This window comes from Suricata suricatta, chromosome 4 (genome assembly GCF_006229205.1).
Source record: "Suricata suricatta isolate VVHF042 chromosome 4, meerkat_22Aug2017_6uvM2_HiC, whole genome shotgun sequence".
In the NCBI taxonomy this organism is placed as follows: domain Eukaryota; kingdom Metazoa; phylum Chordata; class Mammalia; order Carnivora; family Herpestidae; genus Suricata; species Suricata suricatta.
Window position 1 is genome coordinate 59,058,175 of NC_043703.1, and position 19,968 is coordinate 59,078,142.

At 40.0% G+C, this 19,968-nt stretch overlaps 1 protein-coding gene across 1 annotated transcript in view; it reads left to right on the forward strand.

The window, feature by feature from the left end:
• Positions 1 to 19,968, forward strand: part of RNASEH2B (ribonuclease H2 subunit B) — a 48,382-nt gene that overhangs the window by 22,934 nt on the left and 5,480 nt on the right. The window contains exons 6-10 of the mRNA XM_029938465.1: positions 2,480 to 2,594; positions 12,622 to 12,686; positions 14,472 to 14,577; positions 17,360 to 17,441; positions 18,956 to 18,998. Coding sequence (XP_029794325.1) covers positions 2,480 to 2,594; positions 12,622 to 12,686; positions 14,472 to 14,577; positions 17,360 to 17,441; positions 18,956 to 18,998 — 411 coding nt within the window. The remainder of the gene's footprint in view (positions 1 to 2,479; positions 2,595 to 12,621; positions 12,687 to 14,471; positions 14,578 to 17,359; positions 17,442 to 18,955; positions 18,999 to 19,968) is intronic.

Here is a 19,968-nt window from a genome sequence, read left to right on the forward strand (position 1 = left end):
GATTTCAAGCCCTGTGTCCGGCTCTGTGCTGACAGCTCAGAGCCTGGAGCCTGCTTCAGATTCTATGTCTCCCTCTATCTCTGCCCCTCCCCTGCTTACACTCTGTCTCTCTCTGTCTCTCAAAAATAAATAAAGGTCAAAAAAAATTAAAAAATAAAGTAAAAGATTTGCACTCAGGATCAAGGTTTAACTAAAAGTAATTGCTTTTACTCCTTGATCAAAGATATCCTTAAAGTGAAACTGGCCCTTTTTTTTTTTTTTTACTGCCCTGCATGGCCAAGAGGAGTCCAGTGGCTCCGGGGACAGTTTGTTGCCATGGCCATGACTGGTGCTAAGGAGCCTGCAGTTTTACGCACCTTTCCATTTGAATCTTCAGTGCAAATGTCAATACCGTGAAAATGCAGATAACATCTTAGCATTATTGTGAAAATTGTTTTGAGTTTGCAGACTCCCTGAAGGAATGATGGAGACTCCCAGGGGATCTACCAACCACAGTTTGAAAATCTGTGAACTAACAATTTTAAGGAATAAATGTTATTTAACTGCTTAGAAGAATCTGGATTTTCATACCCTGATGTTTGCTTATAGTTTAAATGTTTATGGCCTCATCCTATTTGGTCCTTAGACCAAGTTTGCAAAATGTCCATAGCGTGGGTGTATCAATTTAATTTGCCATAAAAACTGAAAGTAATAAAACTGACTTTGAACTTTAAGTCCTACTTTCTCCTGATGCAGCTGAACTTCTTTTGTTCTCCCCTTTTCCTACACCCTCTGTCCTTTAGTGTGGCTTAGTGAAGTTTTATTTCTTACTTTATTCATGGTGATCATTATTTGGAGGCTGCCATGGAGCCAATGTATTTAAAGCATATGAACAGTGAGGCAAGTAGGTCTTCCATCTCTAACGAACAGAAATGGTTCTGGTCACCACCACGGAGGCCCTCGTATTCAGGGAGGCAGCTGAAAACATCAGTCGGCTCCCATTTGCCTCCCAGGATACATTAACAGAGAGAAAGCCACTAACCAGTACCTGTGATGATGCACATTGAAAGCACCTCCCACAGTTGTAATGATGTTCCCCTGTGTGTCCCTAACACCATGACTGGGGTGAATTAACCCTCGTTCTGGCCATCTGGGAGTCCTAAGTATGCTGTGGCTGGCTCAGAAGGGCACAGAATGAAAGTAAAATTAAGTAGGTACAAGTAAGACTTGGAGAATCCCTGGATTATTCTTACTATCTGAAGGAAAAAGACAGCGTTTAAATTGAGGCACTTCTTACCACTTGTTTTTTGTTTGTTTTTTAAATTTTCTTTAAAATTTTTGAGAGAGATACAGAGTGAGTGGGGGAGGGAGCAGAGAGAGAGAGGGAGACACAGAATTCAAAGCGGGCTTTAGGCTCTGAGCTGTCCGCACAGATCCCAACACGGGGCTTGAACCCACAAGCTGTGAGTTCATGACCTGAGCTGAAGTCAGATGCTTAACTGACTGAGCCACCCAGACGCCTCTTCTTGACCTAACAGGAAGTATGACAAGCTTTCACACATGCTACTGGATGAATGAGATTTCACCTCCAAACCAAAGTAAGCTGCATTTGCAGAAAGAAAAATGATCAGTTTTTCTGTGTTCAAATGGTGTCATCACTAAAACAGAAAAGCATAGCGAGCTAACAGTGGGACCTGGGCAAAAGCATACATTTTCTATGTAGTCTGGTATCCCCAAGCCAGAGGACTACTCATTTAGACAGACTTCACCCCTCCATGTGCCTGTATAGTTAAGTAAAAATAATCCTCATTGAGAAGAAGAATTTTCTGAATTCCTGTGTTCTTCATTCTGGCCCATTGGCTACCAGGCCTTACACACATATGTAGAGGAGCCTGACTTAAAGTGTGTGCACCTTGACTGTGCTCACCCAGCTGGCTGTCTTTTCTTTCTTTATGGTCTACGTTTGGAGTACCTCAGACAGCTCTGGCAGGAGTAGATTCGTTTCCTTAATTTTCTTCCTGCTGTGGTATTTCTTTCTGCAACCCGGATAAAGATAGGAAGCTGGAGCTGATTGCTCTGGGCATGATCTAGGCCGGTCTGGGCGGGATCTGGGCTGGTTCCTGAATGACGGTCAGGATGCCTGCTCTGCTCTTCTTCATGTTGAAGGGTCAGAATGGCCCGGCCAATCTCTACCATCTTTGCGAGCTTCCATGGCTTCTCATGCTTTTTCAGAAACTTGTTTTCCTGTTTTATCCAGGGGCCGTACCTCTGATGTGGGTGATATGCTATGTGGAACCCCAGTGCTTTCAAGAGCTCCCTAAAGGGAGCTGAGAGTCAGTTCTGGAGTCAGTCCCAGTGTAGGGGGTCCTTAGGTGGAACAGGTGGCTTAGAACATAGTTTAAAGGTTCAGTGGTGAGATGATGTGTCTTTTCCTCTTTTTTATGTGTGAGTTTGCTGACTGGAGTGCTTACATTCTGACTGAATAAAGTCTTTTTTTCAGGGAAAGTTCCAACCCCTAGATCAAGTCGTGGTGGATGACATGTTCCCAAATTGCATCTTGTTGCTGAAACTTCCTGAACTTGAGAAGTTACTTCAGCATGTGACAGAGGAGAAAGGTATAGTACATGTTGACCTGTGCCCTAGCCCATCGTGAGGTTGGCGTCCTGGGCACAGGTGGGAGGACCAGGCTGGGGCACTGAAGCAGTGAGTTGCAGATACTGTCCATTTGAATTCTGAGGGGAAAGTGGGTTAATAAGTTGATAAGTTAGGAACACTACAGACTTAGTGTTAGTGTCTCAAAAAAGTCAACCAGGTAGTTTCAGGGTTAACATGGAAATGTAGCAGGGGAACCAGAACAATAGGCTGATGAGCTGTGGTTGTTTGGGGTCATGGTCGGTTTGGCAACTATAACAGTTCTGAGACCAAAATAGCAGTGGTTCTGAAAAGTGTAAGCTTACGGTGGGAGAGGGGGGAACCTCGCTGGCTGCATTTCACATTTTAAGTTCTACTAAATTCACATTTGACCAGGCTCAGAGCTCCACTTTGGATATGGCGTGTAGCATCAAGGTTTTGTTAAAACAGTCCCATTAAAGACATTCCCTGATGCTGAGCTCGGAGATGTCCATCTTTTTGTGGATGACAAATAGCCATTTCTGAAAGCTTAAGTAGTGAGGAATAATTACAAGTCATTTTTAATTTTGCCAAGTTTACGGAAATTGAAAATGCAATTAATTCATTATCCTAGATTCTTACATTAGTTGGATAAAGAACAATTATCTTAAACGCGAACCCAGAAACCCAAATTCGAAACAGCATTAACACACTGGCATTTGTTAGCGTCCAGCCTGCATTTCAAAGCAAGATCTCCCCTGTCTCATTCCTTCCTTCTTGCATGCTGAACTCCTGACCGTTTACTGAGTCCTTATCTCAACTTCTGTCCTAATCTCTTTCTCTCCTCAACATCGCCTCATCATTAGAAATCCTGCCCCAGTAGAGAAGTGCATGCCCCAAACTTTCTTGTTTGACCAGCTCAAAATAAACTTCAAAATACTATGCCTTTCCTTTGGATCTTCCTGGAAAAAGATGTCTGACTCAGTGTGCTGTCCTTGTATATAAACTGACATGCAAAAAAATATTTCACATATTTGTGTTCTGGATTAAGGGGTGAAACAAGTAATTTGAGATTGCTTATGTGTATTTTGATGAAGAGGTCTTTTTGAGAGTGAAAAATAAGAGATCCTACTATTTCCTTTTTTTGTATTTGTTTTTAAAATTTTGGTGTTGCTTTTAAGCCTTCCATTATTTTAAGATATACAGAATGCAGTTCATTAGGGGAAGAATTTGATTATGAAGAAGTTGTCAAGACATTTAGAGAATTTCATACATCTTTTACTATTTGAAATTTAATTTGAATTACTTTATGTTCTGCCTTAGTATTACTAAAAAAGAAAGAAAGAAAAATTTGAGGCCTAGAACGTTTAGAAACCTGGTTTATGTAAAGGCCGATAATATATCTGCTTTGAAAATGAAAGTACATGAGCAGGTAAAACAATTATTTTAAGTAAAAAAATTAAATATACAGGAAAAACTTGAGAAAAAAAGAAAATATTATTTGTACCCAACTCCAATAGTCAACAAATGTTAATATTTTATTATATTTGCTTCATGTATTTTTGAGGAAAGAATTTTTTTTAATTTTTTTTAATGTTTTTTATTTATTTTTGATACAGAGAGAGACAGAGCAGGAGAGGGCGAGGGGCAGAGAGAGAAGGGGACACAGAACCAGAAGCAGGCTCTAGGCTCTGAGCTAACTGTCAGCACAGAGCCTGACGCGGGGCTCGAACCCACGAACGTGAGATCTGACCTGAGCTGAAGTCGGAGGCTCAACCAACTGAGCCACCCAGGCGCCCCGAGGAAAGAATTTTTTTAAAGACAGTCTGGTAATCTGATCTAAGGATCTGATGGCTTGCAAGGAAAGCTAAAAATGTATTTACTATATAGTTTTGAAGAAACCATTCAAACTTTTCATCAGTTTTGGTCTGTAAGATGAAGAGTTTGAAGGGTTGAGAGTATCCCCCCTGCATTATATTTTCTACTTTGCAGAGTTGTTCTAAGTCACAAAATAAAGCTTTTTTTCTCTTAGCTTTATAGCATTGAGAGTACTGAAGGACCAGGAATGACCAGAATGGGAACATTCCTTAGGTTTCGCAGTTAATAGTATCTGATATCTACCTTAAAGAGATGCTTCTCGGGGCCCCTGGGTGGCTCAGTCAGTTAAGCATCTGACTTCGGCTCAGGTCATGATCCCACCATTTGTGGGTTTCAGCCCCACGTCGGGCTCTGTGCTGACAGCTCGGAGACTGGAGCCTGCCTCAGATTCTGTGTCTCCCTCTGTCTTTGCCCCTCCACCCATCATGCTCTGTGTCTCTGAAAAATAAATAAACTATAAAAAAGAAAAAAAAAGAGATACTTCTGAAATTAAAGCGTATCCTATAAGTAATTGAGTGTCCAGAGAGCACTGGATACATAATAAGTGTTCAATAAGTGTTAATACTACTAAGGCTTGTGAATTAGAAATTTTTAATTCTTTGCTGATGTTTAAGTACTGTATACACTGATACATATGTGTTTGAAGGTCCATTGCTAAATTATATTCAAGTGGTTTCAGTAGAATGGGGATATCCATATAGATAACAATAAAAATATCTACCCTATAATGAGAAATTATTAAGTATTATCTCCGTGTGCCTCTTGTTTTACATATGTTATTGTATCCTTACAGTAATTCCCTTTCATTATTATTACAACCTGCATTTTTACAAATGAGGAGACAGAGGTTCCAAGAGGTGAAGTTACTGGACTAGAGTCACAGAAGTAGAAGTGGTAGAATCAGGACTCGAACCCATGTCCAACAGCAACTCTTTCCTTTCCCTCTTGTAACTGTAAAACACTTCCAAAACACTCCATTAGAATTTCTAGTTGGTGTCTCCTATAAAAATAGAAACTTATTACCAAAAAATCTTAGATATCCCATCTGCAGAGTTTCCCCCTGTGAGCAAAGAGACAGGAAAGAAGACAGAAACTTCGATAACTTAAGGAAAAGATGTTTCTCATCCCAGCAATGAGCTTTCTGTCCTCAGGCACCATTCCCCTGTTTTTTTAGTGATTGCCTTGGGTACTGGCTGCTTATTTGAGTTTGACTTCTTGTCCATTTATAAGTTAGTTTTCGGTTCTGTTCTATATCTTACTGCTAGGATTTTCAAAATAAGAAACAAAGAGGGAGTGGTTGGGTGATATGCATGAGAAGGAGCAGAGATGAAGTAAAGAGCTGATTGTCTTAAGTCCCACCTGAAACACTGGCATTCCCCAGCCAGTTGTTTTGATATTAGATTCCAGTGCTGTCTCAAAAGTCTATGGCATTCAAGACCTGGTTAAGCCTGCTAGGTTTATGAGGCCCTCCACCAGCTCACCTCGGCTCTGCCGTCTCTGCCGGTCCTGCCAAGTAAGCCGGGCCATGGTTGTCTGCATCCCAAATGATGATGGCGGTGACCTTCGTTAGCACGGCCTGCTTTATTAGTGAAGGAAATGATGCGTCTCTGTTTGCTAGCTCTGGGGCCCAGTATATTTCTTGCCAAAGAAGCTCACATTCAGCAGAGGGATGACAGGGGAAAGGCCTCATAAAGGCTTATGAACTTCATCTTGAGTATAACACTGTTTCATATTGCAAGCCAGAGCTGCACTGGGCTGTCCGATGTGATTAACAGGAAGAGCCAGGAAAACCTACCTGATTAAAATACCCCAAGTACAGTTGCCAAGTTTCTATCCCCAGAAGGCAGGAAAAAAAAAGAGACCATATGAGTTTCTCTGTTATGGAAAACATTGAGAAAGTAGATGTGAGAATGTGCTCTAGGCAGTTTGTTCAACAATACATCAGGGAAAGTCAAGATTGTGAACCGATTACCCATTTGCTGAACGTGTTATTTACTTGTGGACTCGCTTTTATTCCACCTTTATTTTGTAAGCCCAGTCCTCCCAGATGTCTGAGGCCGGTTTTATGGGCACCAGACACATTAGGGAAAGAAGCCTTCCAGCATGTGCACGTACACTCTAACCCACCAACTCTTGCAAATATTAAATTTAAGACACAAATAAACATGTGATGGTATTTTTCGTAATTGTGGGTAATTCCCAATTGTGAGCCTTTGGGAATATTTGAAGTCCCTTGCTTATCAAAATTTGTTAATTTCAAAATTAAGCAGTAGTATAGCACATGGTCCTTTTGTAGCATTCTGGGATATTCGAATTGGATGTTTTTTAGTGATCATCTTGTCCAGGGAATGTTAAATAGAAACAAATTTATGAATAAAATCTTCCAAGAAAAAATTCTCCAGGCCCAACTAGTTTCACTGGTAAATTCCACCATGTAGTAATACTTAACTGACCCTCTCAGAAATTAGATGAGGAAGAAATATTTTCAAACCAATTTTATGAAGCCAGAATTACCCTAATACCAAGTCAAATTATTTTTTGTAATCAGGCCAATACCCTTATGATCATAGGCTGAAAAATTCTTATTGAAATATTAACAAATCAAATATATAAAAAGGATACCATTATAACCAAGTGGGTTTATCTCAGAAATACAAAGTTGGTTGAACATTAGAAAATCAATCTGTATAATTCACCATATTTACACATGACAAAAGAAAAACTGTATGACCATCTCAATGGATGTAGAAAAATCATTTGACAATATCAGTCATAATATAAATTCTCAGGAAATTAGAATAGACGGGAGCTTCCCCAGTCTGGTAAAGGGCATCTGTGACAAACCTACGCTAACATCATACTTCACTGTAGAAGACAACACAATGTTACTTTATAATTGGGTACAAGGTAAGCATGTCTACTTTGACCACTTCTATTCACCATTGTAGTAGAAGTCCTAACACTTTCAATAAAACAAGAAAAAGATAAATGGCATACAGATTGGAAAATAAATAGTGAAATCCTTATTTATAAACAATATGGACAAGTATGTAAGAAGCCCAAATGAAGCTACCAAAAAAATTACCAGAACTCATGAACAAGATACAGAGTCAATTTACAAAACTAGCAGTGAACAATTGGACAGTGGAATAAAAATATACCGTTCATAATATCATCAAAGACCATGGAATTTTAGAAGTAAATATAATGCAGTATGTATAAGGCCAGTACACTGGATATTAGAAAATATTGCTGAGAAATTAAAGAATTAAATAAATAGATATACCATGTTCATGAATTTGAAAGCTCAATATTGTTAAGATGTTCATCTCTCCAAAGTATTTAATGTAATGCCTATGGGGCTTTAAAAAATTTTTTTTAATGTTTTATTTATTTTGAGAGAGAGAGAAAGACAATGTGAGCAAGGGAGGGTCAGAGAGAGAGGGAGACACAGAATCAGAAGACAGGCTCCAGGCTCTGAGCTATCAACACAGAGCCTGACATGGGCTCGAACCCACTGACTGTGAGATCATGACCTTAGCTGAAGTTGGACACTTAACCGACGGAGCCACCCAGGCACCACACTGTGAGTCTTTTTTAAGGGGGAGTAGAAATTGATGAGCTGATTCTAGAATTTATATGACTTTGCAAAAATCTGCAATACCCAGAACAAGTTTGAAAAAAGAACAACAAAGTTGTAGAACCTACACAATCTGATGTCCAGACTTACTCTAAAGCTATAATAACCAAAGTGTGGCATTGATTTAAGAGTAAATATATAGATAATGGAACAGAGTAGAGAATCTAGAAGTGGACCCACACTTATATAGTCAATTGAATTTTTTCCCAAAGGTGTCAAGATAATTCAGTAGGAGAAAAGATAGTTTTCAACAAATGATCTGGAAAAACTGGATATTCATATTAAAAAACAATGTTTACTCTCACCTCATAGTCATACAGAAAACTTAACTCAATATGGGTCACTAACAAATGCAAAAATGAAGATTATTGAACTTCTAAAAGAAAATATAAGAGAAAACTTCTGTAACCTTGGGGATAGGCAAGGATTTTTTAGGACACAAACCTACTAACCATAAAAAAAAATTAATGTAACCATAAATTACATTTCATCACAATTAATATCTCCTGTTTTCTGAAAGATACCATTAAGAAAAAAGAAAAGCCATTAGTTGGAAAAAAATGTTTACATGGTACATCTGATAAAAGATATGTATCTCAAATATTATAAACTCAACATAGTAATAAGATGATATACATATACAGCCCAATAAAATTTCAGCAAAAGTCTGAACACTTAGCAAAAGAAGATTTATAAATAGTCCATAGACACATGAAAACAGTTCAATATCATGAGTCACCAAGGAAATGTAAATTAAAACCACAAGGAAATATCATTAGTATTCAGCAGAGTGGTGTGAAATAAAAAAGAAAAACAATAAGTTGGGGAACAACTGGATCTCACCTATGTGGTTGATGGAAGCATAAAATAGTATAACCACTTACCAGTTTCTTATGACTCAGTAATTCAAATCCTAGAGATTGACCCAAGCCTTACAAAAATATATCTGCATGTAAAGACTTGTGCAAGAATGTTCACAACAGCCTTTTTGTTTTCATAGCAACTTTTTAAAAATAACCCAAACCTGGAAAGAATCTAAATGCCCTTCGGTTAGGTGAGTACGTGAACAAAACGTAGGATAACCCTACTCAGGATACTACTTCATAATATAAAGGAAGGAGCTATTACTAGTGGCAACAAAATGTGTGACTCTCACAGAAATTATGTGGAGCAAAGAAGATGGTCACAAAAATGTACTTGCTGTATGCTTTCATTTCTAGGAATTCTAGAAGTTCTAGAATAAAGCAAAAACTAATCTTTAATGATAGCAGATCATTGGTTACCTGAAGTCTGGGTAGGTGTGAAAGAACAGACTACAGAAGGGCTCAAGAGAACATTTTGGGGTGACAGTTGTATGACTATGTGTACATTTGTCCAAACTCCTCAAATTGTACACTGAAAATGAGTATATTAACCATATGCACATTATTCCTAAATAAAGGTGATTTTTTAAAAAATGTAGTAGTTACTGATCCAGCACAAGAGGCTAAGCCTCCTTATTTCTGACAGTGTTTGTTTTGCTTTGTTTTTTCTACCCGACGGCCCCCACAAGGTAATACTGGAATCTGGTAATAGATCCTTGTGGGAAACAAGGCAGGAGTGAGTAATAACTTTGAGATTCGAGCCTGGTTGACCAGGAGGATGGTTTGAGAGGAAGGTGAACAGTCTGTCTTTACACACAGAGCCTCAGCTCAGGCCTTTGGGCTTCCTGGTTGGGTTTGTTTAGTCTTCTTGAAACAAAATGAATTCCCCTCGAGAGAGAGGAATAGTTGGCCTTGGAGCAGGTGGAAGCAGAGCCAGGAAAGAATCTGAGGAAAAGGCATCAAAGACATAGAAGAACCAAGAGGAAAAGTTTCTGTAGAATCATGGAGGACTTTTTCCTCAAAGAACGGGGTCAGAAGTACTGAGAAGGGTGAAGACCTAACTGATCTTGATAAGATCCACAGCTTTGAAGTCAGCTGGAGTAGGAATCTGGTGCCCCTGCTTACTTGCTCAGTGACTTTGGACAATCTAGTTAACTGCACTCTAACCCAGTCTAGGAAAGTGGAGACAAACAATGGTTTTCACCCGAGATGCGTTCTGAACATTCAGTGAGAAATGTATATAAAGAACTTACACAGGCTTGACTAGGTATTTGGTTTTTTGGCCTTTTTTTTTAATGTTTTATTTATTTTTTTGATACACAGAGAGACAGAGATTGAGAGGGGGAGGGACAGAGAGAGAAGGAGACACAGAACCGGAAGCAGGCTCCAGGCTCTGAGCTACCTGTCAGCACGGAGCCTGACATGGGGCTCGAAGCTATGAACGTGAGATCTGACCTGAGCCAAAGTCGGGGGTTTAACCGACTGAGCCACCCAGGCACCCCTAGGTATTTGTTTTTGATGCTGTTATCATTAACAAGCTGTCACTTAGTATTTTTTAAAAGTAATGTTAAGTATTTGTTACATGCCCAGTGCCGTGCTGTTGGCCTTGTGTGGGTCATGTCATGTAATAGGTGACACTGTGCTCTAGGTGGTCGGAGCCCAGGCAGTGTGGCTCAGATCCTGTGGTCTCCGCTTCTTCTGACAGAGCATCTTCAAGCATATTAAGGAAGGGCCTACAAGGGGCTCAGGGAATGGGAGAGAGGAACGAAACTGGCAGATTGTAGAATGTTCTTTCAGGAAATGTGGAGATAAAGGCAAGAGAGAAGTGAGCAACTGAGTCAAGGTGTGATTCTTAGGACACCTACATGCTGAGCTTCTCTGGAGATTTGTCTCAGGTAATGAGCAGAGCTGCTTCAGAAGTTTTAACCCATGCAGCAGTGTACATTTATTAAGTGGTTGCTGTATGCTCTTAGAATTCCCCTTAGTTTTGCACGTGGGTAGGACAGTGTCTCCACCGGAGTTGAGTCCAGCCTCACCTGCCTTGGTTCCATAACAGACTGTTGGCCTCGGTGGTCCTGGCTCCAGCATGGCCGACCTTGTGCCTTGGAATTCTCAAACTCCTGACAGTGCCATTTGCAGCTGTCTCTCCTTTTCATTATGCCAGTGACACATGCCGAGGTGGTGGATGCAAAGGCCCAGCCCGCACTCCATCAGGCCTCCCGTTGGCCACAATGTTGACAACCGCAGGCTGCAACGGGAAGGAAAACTACAGGCGCTGAGGCCAGCCCCTGTCCCATGTAAGCCATCCCGTGGAGTGCAAGCAATTTAACAGACTGCAGAAAACGATCCCTCAACAAGCATTTCCACTTCCCACAATGATTATGGAGGAAAGAGAAAATGTCATTCTACATGGCTAGCAAAGTCACATGGGGCAAGTTTGCATCTGGCCTTAGGATGTCAGGGGTCCCCAAAATAACTCCTGCATGGGGCCAAAGGCAGGGAGCACAAGCCCTGCCTCCGATGACTACACAGAAAGCAAACTCTGTGAATGAAGTGTGGGGTGGGGAACCATATAACTTACAAGAGGGGAAACTTCTGTCCCCCATTAAGAGCCAAGTCGAGTCTATCATAAATCTAAATTCCCCTGAAATAGCTATTGTTAGACTGATTCAAAGATCGGCGTATCTTGTCTTCCATCTCGGAAGACAGGACCGGGACAGTACTAAAGTAGTTAACGAAAATTTTTTTCCTGAATGTCTGCAACACACTTTATATGCATCTCCTTTTAGTTTTTGTTTTCTTTCTTGGGATTTCCATTTTTATTTTAGAAAAGAAGTCTTTCATGAAAACACTGAGGTAAGCTTACACTTACGTTGACAAATGAAGGTCGCTTGGCATGTTAATTTGCTGAGTTTTAAAAATTACAGATTTTATAAATGTTTTTTATTTATTTTTGAGAGACAGAGAGAGACAGTGCAAACAGGGGAGGGTCACAGAGAGAGGGAGACACAGAATCTGAGACAGGCTCCAGGTTCTGAGCCAGCTGTCAGCACAGAGCCCGACACGGGGCTCGAACCCATGAACCGTGAGATCATGACCTGAGCCGAAGCCGGCCACTTAACTGATTGAGCCCACTCAGGCGCCCCTAAAAATTACAGCTTTTCTACAGATTTGTTGGTAACCTTTTTTCCAGTTTTATTAAGAAGTAATTGACATACATCATCATATAAGTTTAAAATGTACAGCATGACGGTTTGACTTGCATATATAATGAAATGATCTCCATAATAAGTTTCATTAACATCTGTCATCTCATAATAGGTGCAATAAAAAGATAGGAAAGAAATTTCTCCTTGGGATGAGAACTGTTAGTATAACTTGATGATTTTCTTAAATTCTCATTCATTTAATGGTTGGTTGAAACCTGAGTCACACAAGGTCTGTTCTAGAATTTTTATTTTAACCTCTCAAGTCTGTTCTCAGGCTTATAAATTGACTTTTTTAAGAATATTAACATTTTTTGAGAAAATGTTACAAAACATGTTTAAATTATTGTTATTATATACATATCTTATATATGATGTAATCTTATGAGTTCAGTTTTTGTTTAATCCACTCTTCTGGGTTTTTTTTTCTTTCTCTTTAATCCAGAAATAGACAAAAAGAAATATTACAAGTACAGCAAGGAGAAGACGATACAGTGGCTGGAAAAAAAGGTAGAGTACACCACCAGTACCTTATGGCAAAAACACAGTTTGATCCTCCTTTTAAAAAATATTTACAGGGGCGCCTCGGTGGCTCAGTTGGTTAAGCGGCCGACTTCGGCTCAGGTCATGATCTCACGGTTTGTGGGTTCGAGCCCACGTTGGGCTCTGTGCTGACAGCTCAGAGCCTGGAGCCTGCTTCCGATTCTGTGCCTCCCTCCCTCTCTGCTCCTCCCCCACTCATGCTCTCTTTCTCTCAGTCTCAATAAAAAGTAAAAACATAAAAAATTTAAAAAAATATTTACAGAAGGATGAATTCAAAGACTATCTTGTTTATCCAGCTAGAAGAGAGAAACTGTATAAAGATATCCAAATAGGAAAAGAAATCTTTGCTTCTCATCCTCCCTAGCTCATGTCTCTCCGGGTTTAGCTTCATGTTTTCCTTTGACCTGCATCCCTTTCCTGGGACCCTCACCCCTGAATGCAAGAAGCTCTCACTGTGTGATGATGGGGATTTGAGTCTTCTAAGCCAGATAATACCAGGCATGCCGTGCATTTGCTGCTTTTGTCCTCTAGTTGTCTCAGAGGCTGCTGATGCTCACACAGCAAGGCTGGAGGCTGAGGCAGACAGGATTCAGCCTGGAGGAAGTGTGTCTCACCCTCGGCATCCAGATGCTGGCGGGATCTTAGTGATCCTAACATCCTAGAACTAATCTAAGGTCTGGGGCAGTGTTTTTCGAGTTGATTTCCTTGGGTCACAACCAGTATTTCTTTTGAATGGAATGGATTGGGATGGGATGGGATAGGATATATTAAAATATAGCACAGAGTAAGGGCAAGTATTAAGTATGGTACTATGAAATGTATTTATGTGTTTAAGTACCAGGTTGCTGGGTATTGCTTACCATGGGTGTAGTAGAACAAACAAACCACTCTGAAAGCCACTGGTCAAAGAATGCTGTGTACTTTCATACTGATTGAGAATCTCACCAGACCAGGTCTATTGATGATAGAGTTTTTCAAGTTCAGGATAATACTCATTCTGAAGATTCTCTTCTAGCTTGTATGTGGGAGACACACTTGTCATACCATGTTACTGGGCACATGGGGAACCTGGAAACATGGAAATGAACCTTGCAGAATTAATCAGGCTCCTACTGTATAAAGTAGTGGAAACACGTGACAAGTACCCCCATGGTTCACTTTCCATTTGCATTACTGATAGGTGAAAAATAAGGGTGCGTGCTGAGCAGGGTCTTGGCATTTAGGTTTTGTCCTTAGCAAGTGATAATGACAGGAATAGCAAAGTGACATATATATGTATCGATTGTGTTTCTTTTCTTAAATTCCTAGAAAGTGGGAAATTTATATGATTTATTCTATTTAGAAAAAATTATTGCATATAAACTTTGTGCCACGCTCTTTTCTAAAGGCTTTACATATATGAACTCAATTAAGGCTCACAACAGTATTATGCACGAGGTACTATTTTTGTCCCCATTAGATAGAGACACAGAGAGATTAAGGAAGTAGGCCATGGTCACAGGCACACCCAAGCAGCCTGGCTCCAGAAGCAATGCTCTCATATCCTGTAGGCATTTAGAAATCCATGTTTTGACATCATCCCAAAATGCTGTTGCTGTTGTTCAACTTCTGTCTAAGTGTGCATCCATCTCTCATCTACTGATATCTGGTCCTCAGATGTGTCTTCCTGGATTGTGAATGCAATGGGGATCATCTGGAAGGTTGTGGATTTCTAAAGTTCACCCTGATGTTTCCCTTGTGGTTACTTTATAGGTTAACCAGACTGTGGCAGCCTTAAAAACCAATAACGTAAATGTCAGTGCCCGAGTACAGACAGCTGCATTTTTCTCTGGTGACCAGGTTTCCAGTGACAAGGAAGGTAAGTAAATCAGTCTTTTAATATTATATATTTACTTATTTATTTTTAATTAGAGAGAGAGAACAGAACGAGCATGAGTGGGGGAGGGGGCAGAGAGAGAGAGAGAGAGAGAGAGAGAAAGAATCTTAAGCAGACTTCACACTCAGTGTGGAGCCTGATGCAGGGCTTGATCTCAAGAACTATGAGATCATGACCTGAGCCAAAATAAAGAGTCTAATGCTTAACCAATGGAGCCACCCAGGTGCCCTGGAAAATCGTCTTATCAGAGATTGTTTTTGCCTGGAATAAGTTGCTGATGTATTTTGCCTGGAGCAAGTTGCCTGCCTTATGATTTTAACATCTTCATGTCTCAGAAGCTTTGCTTTCTCATCCATGTGTTCTCATAGATCTCAGAGTGCATTTTGTTTCAGAACCAAGTAGTATTTCTACCACAGATCGCTTCTGTCACTAGTCAATGCTTAAACCATTCCTTCGGCAACTGTTTATTCTGCACTAACAGTAAGGACCACCCGAGAAACTCTGGCTGTCGTTCATCGAGGGTGTGTGGTCTGCCACACCCTGTGCCGATTTGCCAGTGTCCACGCAGTGCCCCAGCGAACACTCCCCGTAAGTCTCACTTTACGATAAGAGTCTGGAGGCTGTGCCCAGGTCACACGGCTGGTAGTGGAGAAGCCGAGCTGCTGACGGAGCCGGCCTGGCTCTAGGCCCGCACTCTCTTCCCCTTTCGTCGGACTGCTGTGTGTGCCTGGGCTTCCACGGGGCTGCATCTGTTGGCATGTTACTCTCCAGAAGTGTAAGTCCTACTGTTGATCTTAGTCTTTTGACTTTAGATGAAAACTGATTCCGTCGGCAATTTTTTTCTTATAGGTTCTTAAGGTTCTTTTGCTTTTTCCAGTGTAGTGTCCCCTTATTTTTGTAAGTTGAGTAAAAACAGCTGTATAATACAGTTAACATTCTCAAATGGTGGGACAGAAATTATTCTGGGGGTACCCAGGTGGCTCAGTTTAACCATTGACTCGATTTCAGCACAGGTCATGATCTCATGATTCGTGAGATCAAGCCCCACCTCAGGCTCCGTGCTGACAACACAAAACCTGCTTAGGACTCCCTCTCTCTGTCCCTCCCCTGTGCTCGCTCTCACTCTCTCAAAATAAATAAATATTAAAAAAGAAATTATTCTGACTTTAAACCCCAATTCAGCATTCTCCTGTTCCAGACAAGCATACACAGCATCTGAATTTCACCATTAAAAAAATTAAAACTAGGACCAGGGATCTGTTTGTGATTGAAGGTAATTCAGGTAGCCTTTGATTTGCAGAAATCTTCCTTAAAACATCTTACACATGTAGATGACAGCAGGCTCCTGGCGTTTCGGAAGTGGGGGCAGCTCTGCTGGGCTGAGTTTACTGAGTGTACCAACTATCACTGGTTTTGATTGACTTTAATAAAAGAGAAGGGTCAAATGGATGGATGGACCACAGACTTTTTTTTTTTAAGTAGGAGAAGGGATGTTAAACATTTTTTAGATAGATCATGTTTTAAACGTGAAGAATTGTGGTGTCAGAGGAGGAGGTAAGTTATCCAGGGTCGCCTGTCATAGCAAGTAGGCTTCTGTCTCTGAATCCAGTGTTTGAACCAATCTCTAACTATGAGAGTCTGGGGACTGTTACCTTGCCGTCTAGGGTCCTACCCATAAAGAAAGCTTTACAGTGTTTTACACCATTTCCTTTTTTTAGATCTGTGTTCAGTATGCTACCAGAAGAGGCAAACCAATCATGTCTTGGCTTTCTTAGTTCCCTATGTCTCTTCATGACTTATTGGATAATTACTAACCTAGAACCAAGAGCACATTTAAGGAAATGTCCTGAGGTAACTTTCATTTCTATGTTGGTGGTAAGGGTCTCTCACTGAAGACTCTTTGACAGTCACTTTAATATTTAGGCAAATTATTATGTTAGTTTTAAGACAGAAGAGGAAGAAATGAAGAAGCAAATGAATATCCCAGAAACAAACCTGAGATAATTGCTTTTTGGCCGTTTATATCCCCATTTGTTTATTCCGTATATTACGTTTCATTATCCTCTAGTATTCTACATTAAATACTGAACTAAAAAAACAGAGTTTTAAAGCAGATTTTGTCTTGTGTAACTGTATTTCATTGATACCACAGCTTCATTTTAGTACTGAGTATCCAGGTGCTTTAGAATTAATGATTACACAGTCTACTGAGGTTAGTGTTTTACATTTTGGAAAACATTTTTATTTGTTTGAGAGTATATATGAAGTTCAGGACTCTTATAAAGCATGTGCTTGACAAAGACATGTCACATATTATGTCTCTCAGATGAACATATTCATTACTATTCATTAATTAGATTTATTCTATGTTGAAACAGACCTAGAAAAGATTACTCTTTTAAAGACATGAATATGCCATCTTATTACAGCTGATTTTGAGTTTTATTTGTATTCAAAGACCCCAACTAAGAAAACAACCCTGAATTTTTGTTGCAACTATCATTTAGCAGACAACTGCTGTGTTATATCATCTCCTCATATCTTTAATATCATCCAGTCATATCTCATCCATGAAATCAATCACTACCCTAATAGCTGGATATTAGCATCCCCATTTTACAAATGACAAAACTGAGGCTATGGGCTTAAGTGAGTCTCTAAGGCCAGATAGAGCCAGAAACTTAACTCTGGCTAATCTGACTATAAAAGTACCATAATTGTTACTAATTCTTTTTTCTTTCACTCTCCATTCTGTTTCTTTCAGAGGATTATATTTGTTATGCCCATGGTCTGATATCTGATTACATCCCTAAAGAACTAAGTGATGACTTGTCTAAATATTTAAAGTAAGTATCATTCATCTTTAGTCATAATTAGGAAGTACCTTGTGCTTCCTGGCCTCCCAGTGGTACATTCCTTTATGGTTTATCACAGTACTGTTTTTGATAAGAAAGTATTGTCGAGTTATGTCCTAGACTGTGGTTTGAAGGTAATTTTTAGTGGACACTGATGGATTGGAACAAATTGATTTGGTGGATTCTGATTGCAGAAACTCGTGAGTGTTAGGACTGAATTTTTGGATTAGTATGATTTTAGAGGGTAAACGGTATTAAAATTGATCCCCAGTTACACTTAGCTAATTTGGTTCTTTGTTATTATTTTAAGAGAAATAAAGATTAAAAGGAAAGAAGAGATGGCATGTGGAATAGTCTTGAAAGTTACATTGAAAGGTTTTGTACCATATTCACTGTCATTAGATGCTCCCCAAATACCTTCTTTATGCCCAGTCCTTGAAGCTCAACAGATGAAACATAATCTGTGTCAGAGGGCAGAAAATGAGTTTAAGAAGGACTTGATATGTGTTATGTCCTTAATAAAGATATTTAATGTAATATAAAGACCACCTTAGGCTGAAAAAAATGTGTTTATTTTCTAGATTTTAGCAACTATTGTTAAGATTTTATGGTTGTGATTCTTCTAGTAGCTTTCTCCTTTGATACATAAATATAATATGACTTCTTAACAGATACATTGTTGCTGTTTTTAGCAAATTGCTTAGGCCCTACTTTAAAAAACAACTAGTGGGGGCACCTGGGTGGCTCAGTGGGTTAGGCATCCGACTCTTGGTTTCAGCTCTGGCCATGATCTCACGCACCAGGCTCTCTGCTGGTGGCACGGAGCGTGCTTGGGATTCTCTCTCGCGCACTCTGTCTTTGCCCCTTCCCTACTCATGCTGTCTCCATCTGTCTCAAAAATAAATAAACTTAAAAAAAAAAACAGTTAGTGGAACTAGTTTCCATAGTAGTGAAAGTGTTTGGAAAACTTGCTTTAAATCAATAACCCTATCTTTCTGTTCAATATTTCCCTGGGTTTCTTAGTACCTGTTTGTCTCATTAGAGACCTATATCTCTGTACTGCCTTATTTTTTAGATTCTTTTCTTTACTCTGAAGGGTTTAAAGATTTGGGGAGAGAGATAGGTCAATTAAACTTCTCTTTAATTGAAGGAAGTTTGTGTGACTCTTGGTTAACAGTTAAAATAATCTTCACTTTCACATCTGTGCTGCACTCATCATATCTGAAGAAAAAAAAAAATACTACAGTGCCAAATGCAAACTTCTAGAGGCTAAAGTAAAGCAATTCCACTTCAACAATGAGTTCTAATTTTGTTTTTTTAGTTCAGACAATTGCACTACAAGGAAAATGAAGACTTCTTCATTTAGAGAGATTTCATCCCTTACACTGAGTAGTTGTAGAGTCAGATACAGGGGAAGCTGTTCTGTAAGAGGGGGACTGGCCCAGTCTCTCTGTTTGCTTGTCTATGAAAAACCATGACTGTGATTCTTATTTTTCTCTCCTTAGGCTTCCAGAACCTTCAGCTCCATTGCCAAACCCTCCATCAAAGGTAAGGAGCTATGACTAAGCTATCCTTGGGGCACTTGAAAAAATATTTCATTTTTACCACATAAGTTTAGTTTGTTCTAAACATTTTAAAGATTTAAAAAAAAAAATATTTATTTTGAGAGGGAGAGAGCACAGGCAGGGGAGGGGCAGGGAGAGAGGGGGAGAGAGAGAATCCTAAGCAGGCTCCATGCTATCAGTGCAGAGCCCGACATGAGGCTCAAACTCACAAATTGTGAGATCCTGGTCTGAGCCAAGATCAAGAGTTGGACACTTAACCGGCTGAGCCACCCAGGTACCTCCATTTTAAAGTTTTCTAAATCCACCTTGCATGGACTGATGGTGTGTGGATTAAAGACTATAATGAGTTTTCCATCAGTATTTTTTATTTTCGTAGATTTTACCTGAATGATAAATAAAGTGCTGTGAAAACTAGGTAAGAGTTGGTTTTAGCCAGGTACCTACATAAAAGTCTTGTAGATACACAACGGAAGTTCAATCTTCTTGAGTTAGCCAGATCCTGTAATTAACTTTATTAATCATCAGCAAGACTCCACGTATAACTTAAACTCATTTTGCCAGATCTAATTGTTACTGGCACAGAGGTGAACAGAGCATGGTTTTTGTAGCACAAAGAATCCTTTGAGCAAGGAGAGCCAAAATTTTTTTGTTCTGTGCTTGAAATGCTCAACACAGTCTGTATCGCACAGAGCCCTGCCTTTCCCAGCTCTTCTCCAGCTGCCCCCCACCGCTCCCATGCTCTGTGGGCCCCAGCTTGGTTTTGTCTCCCAGATGCGGAGACTGGAGAAGGCAGCCATGAACCACACCTGACGGCACACTGCGGCGTCCCCCAGTCCAGGCCTGATCGCAGACAGGCGGGCGCTGCTCAGAGACAGGGAAATAAACACACACACCAGCTTGTCAGTGAGGTCATTCTCCTGCCCACAGAATAATGGATGCCTTGAAAATGTAAA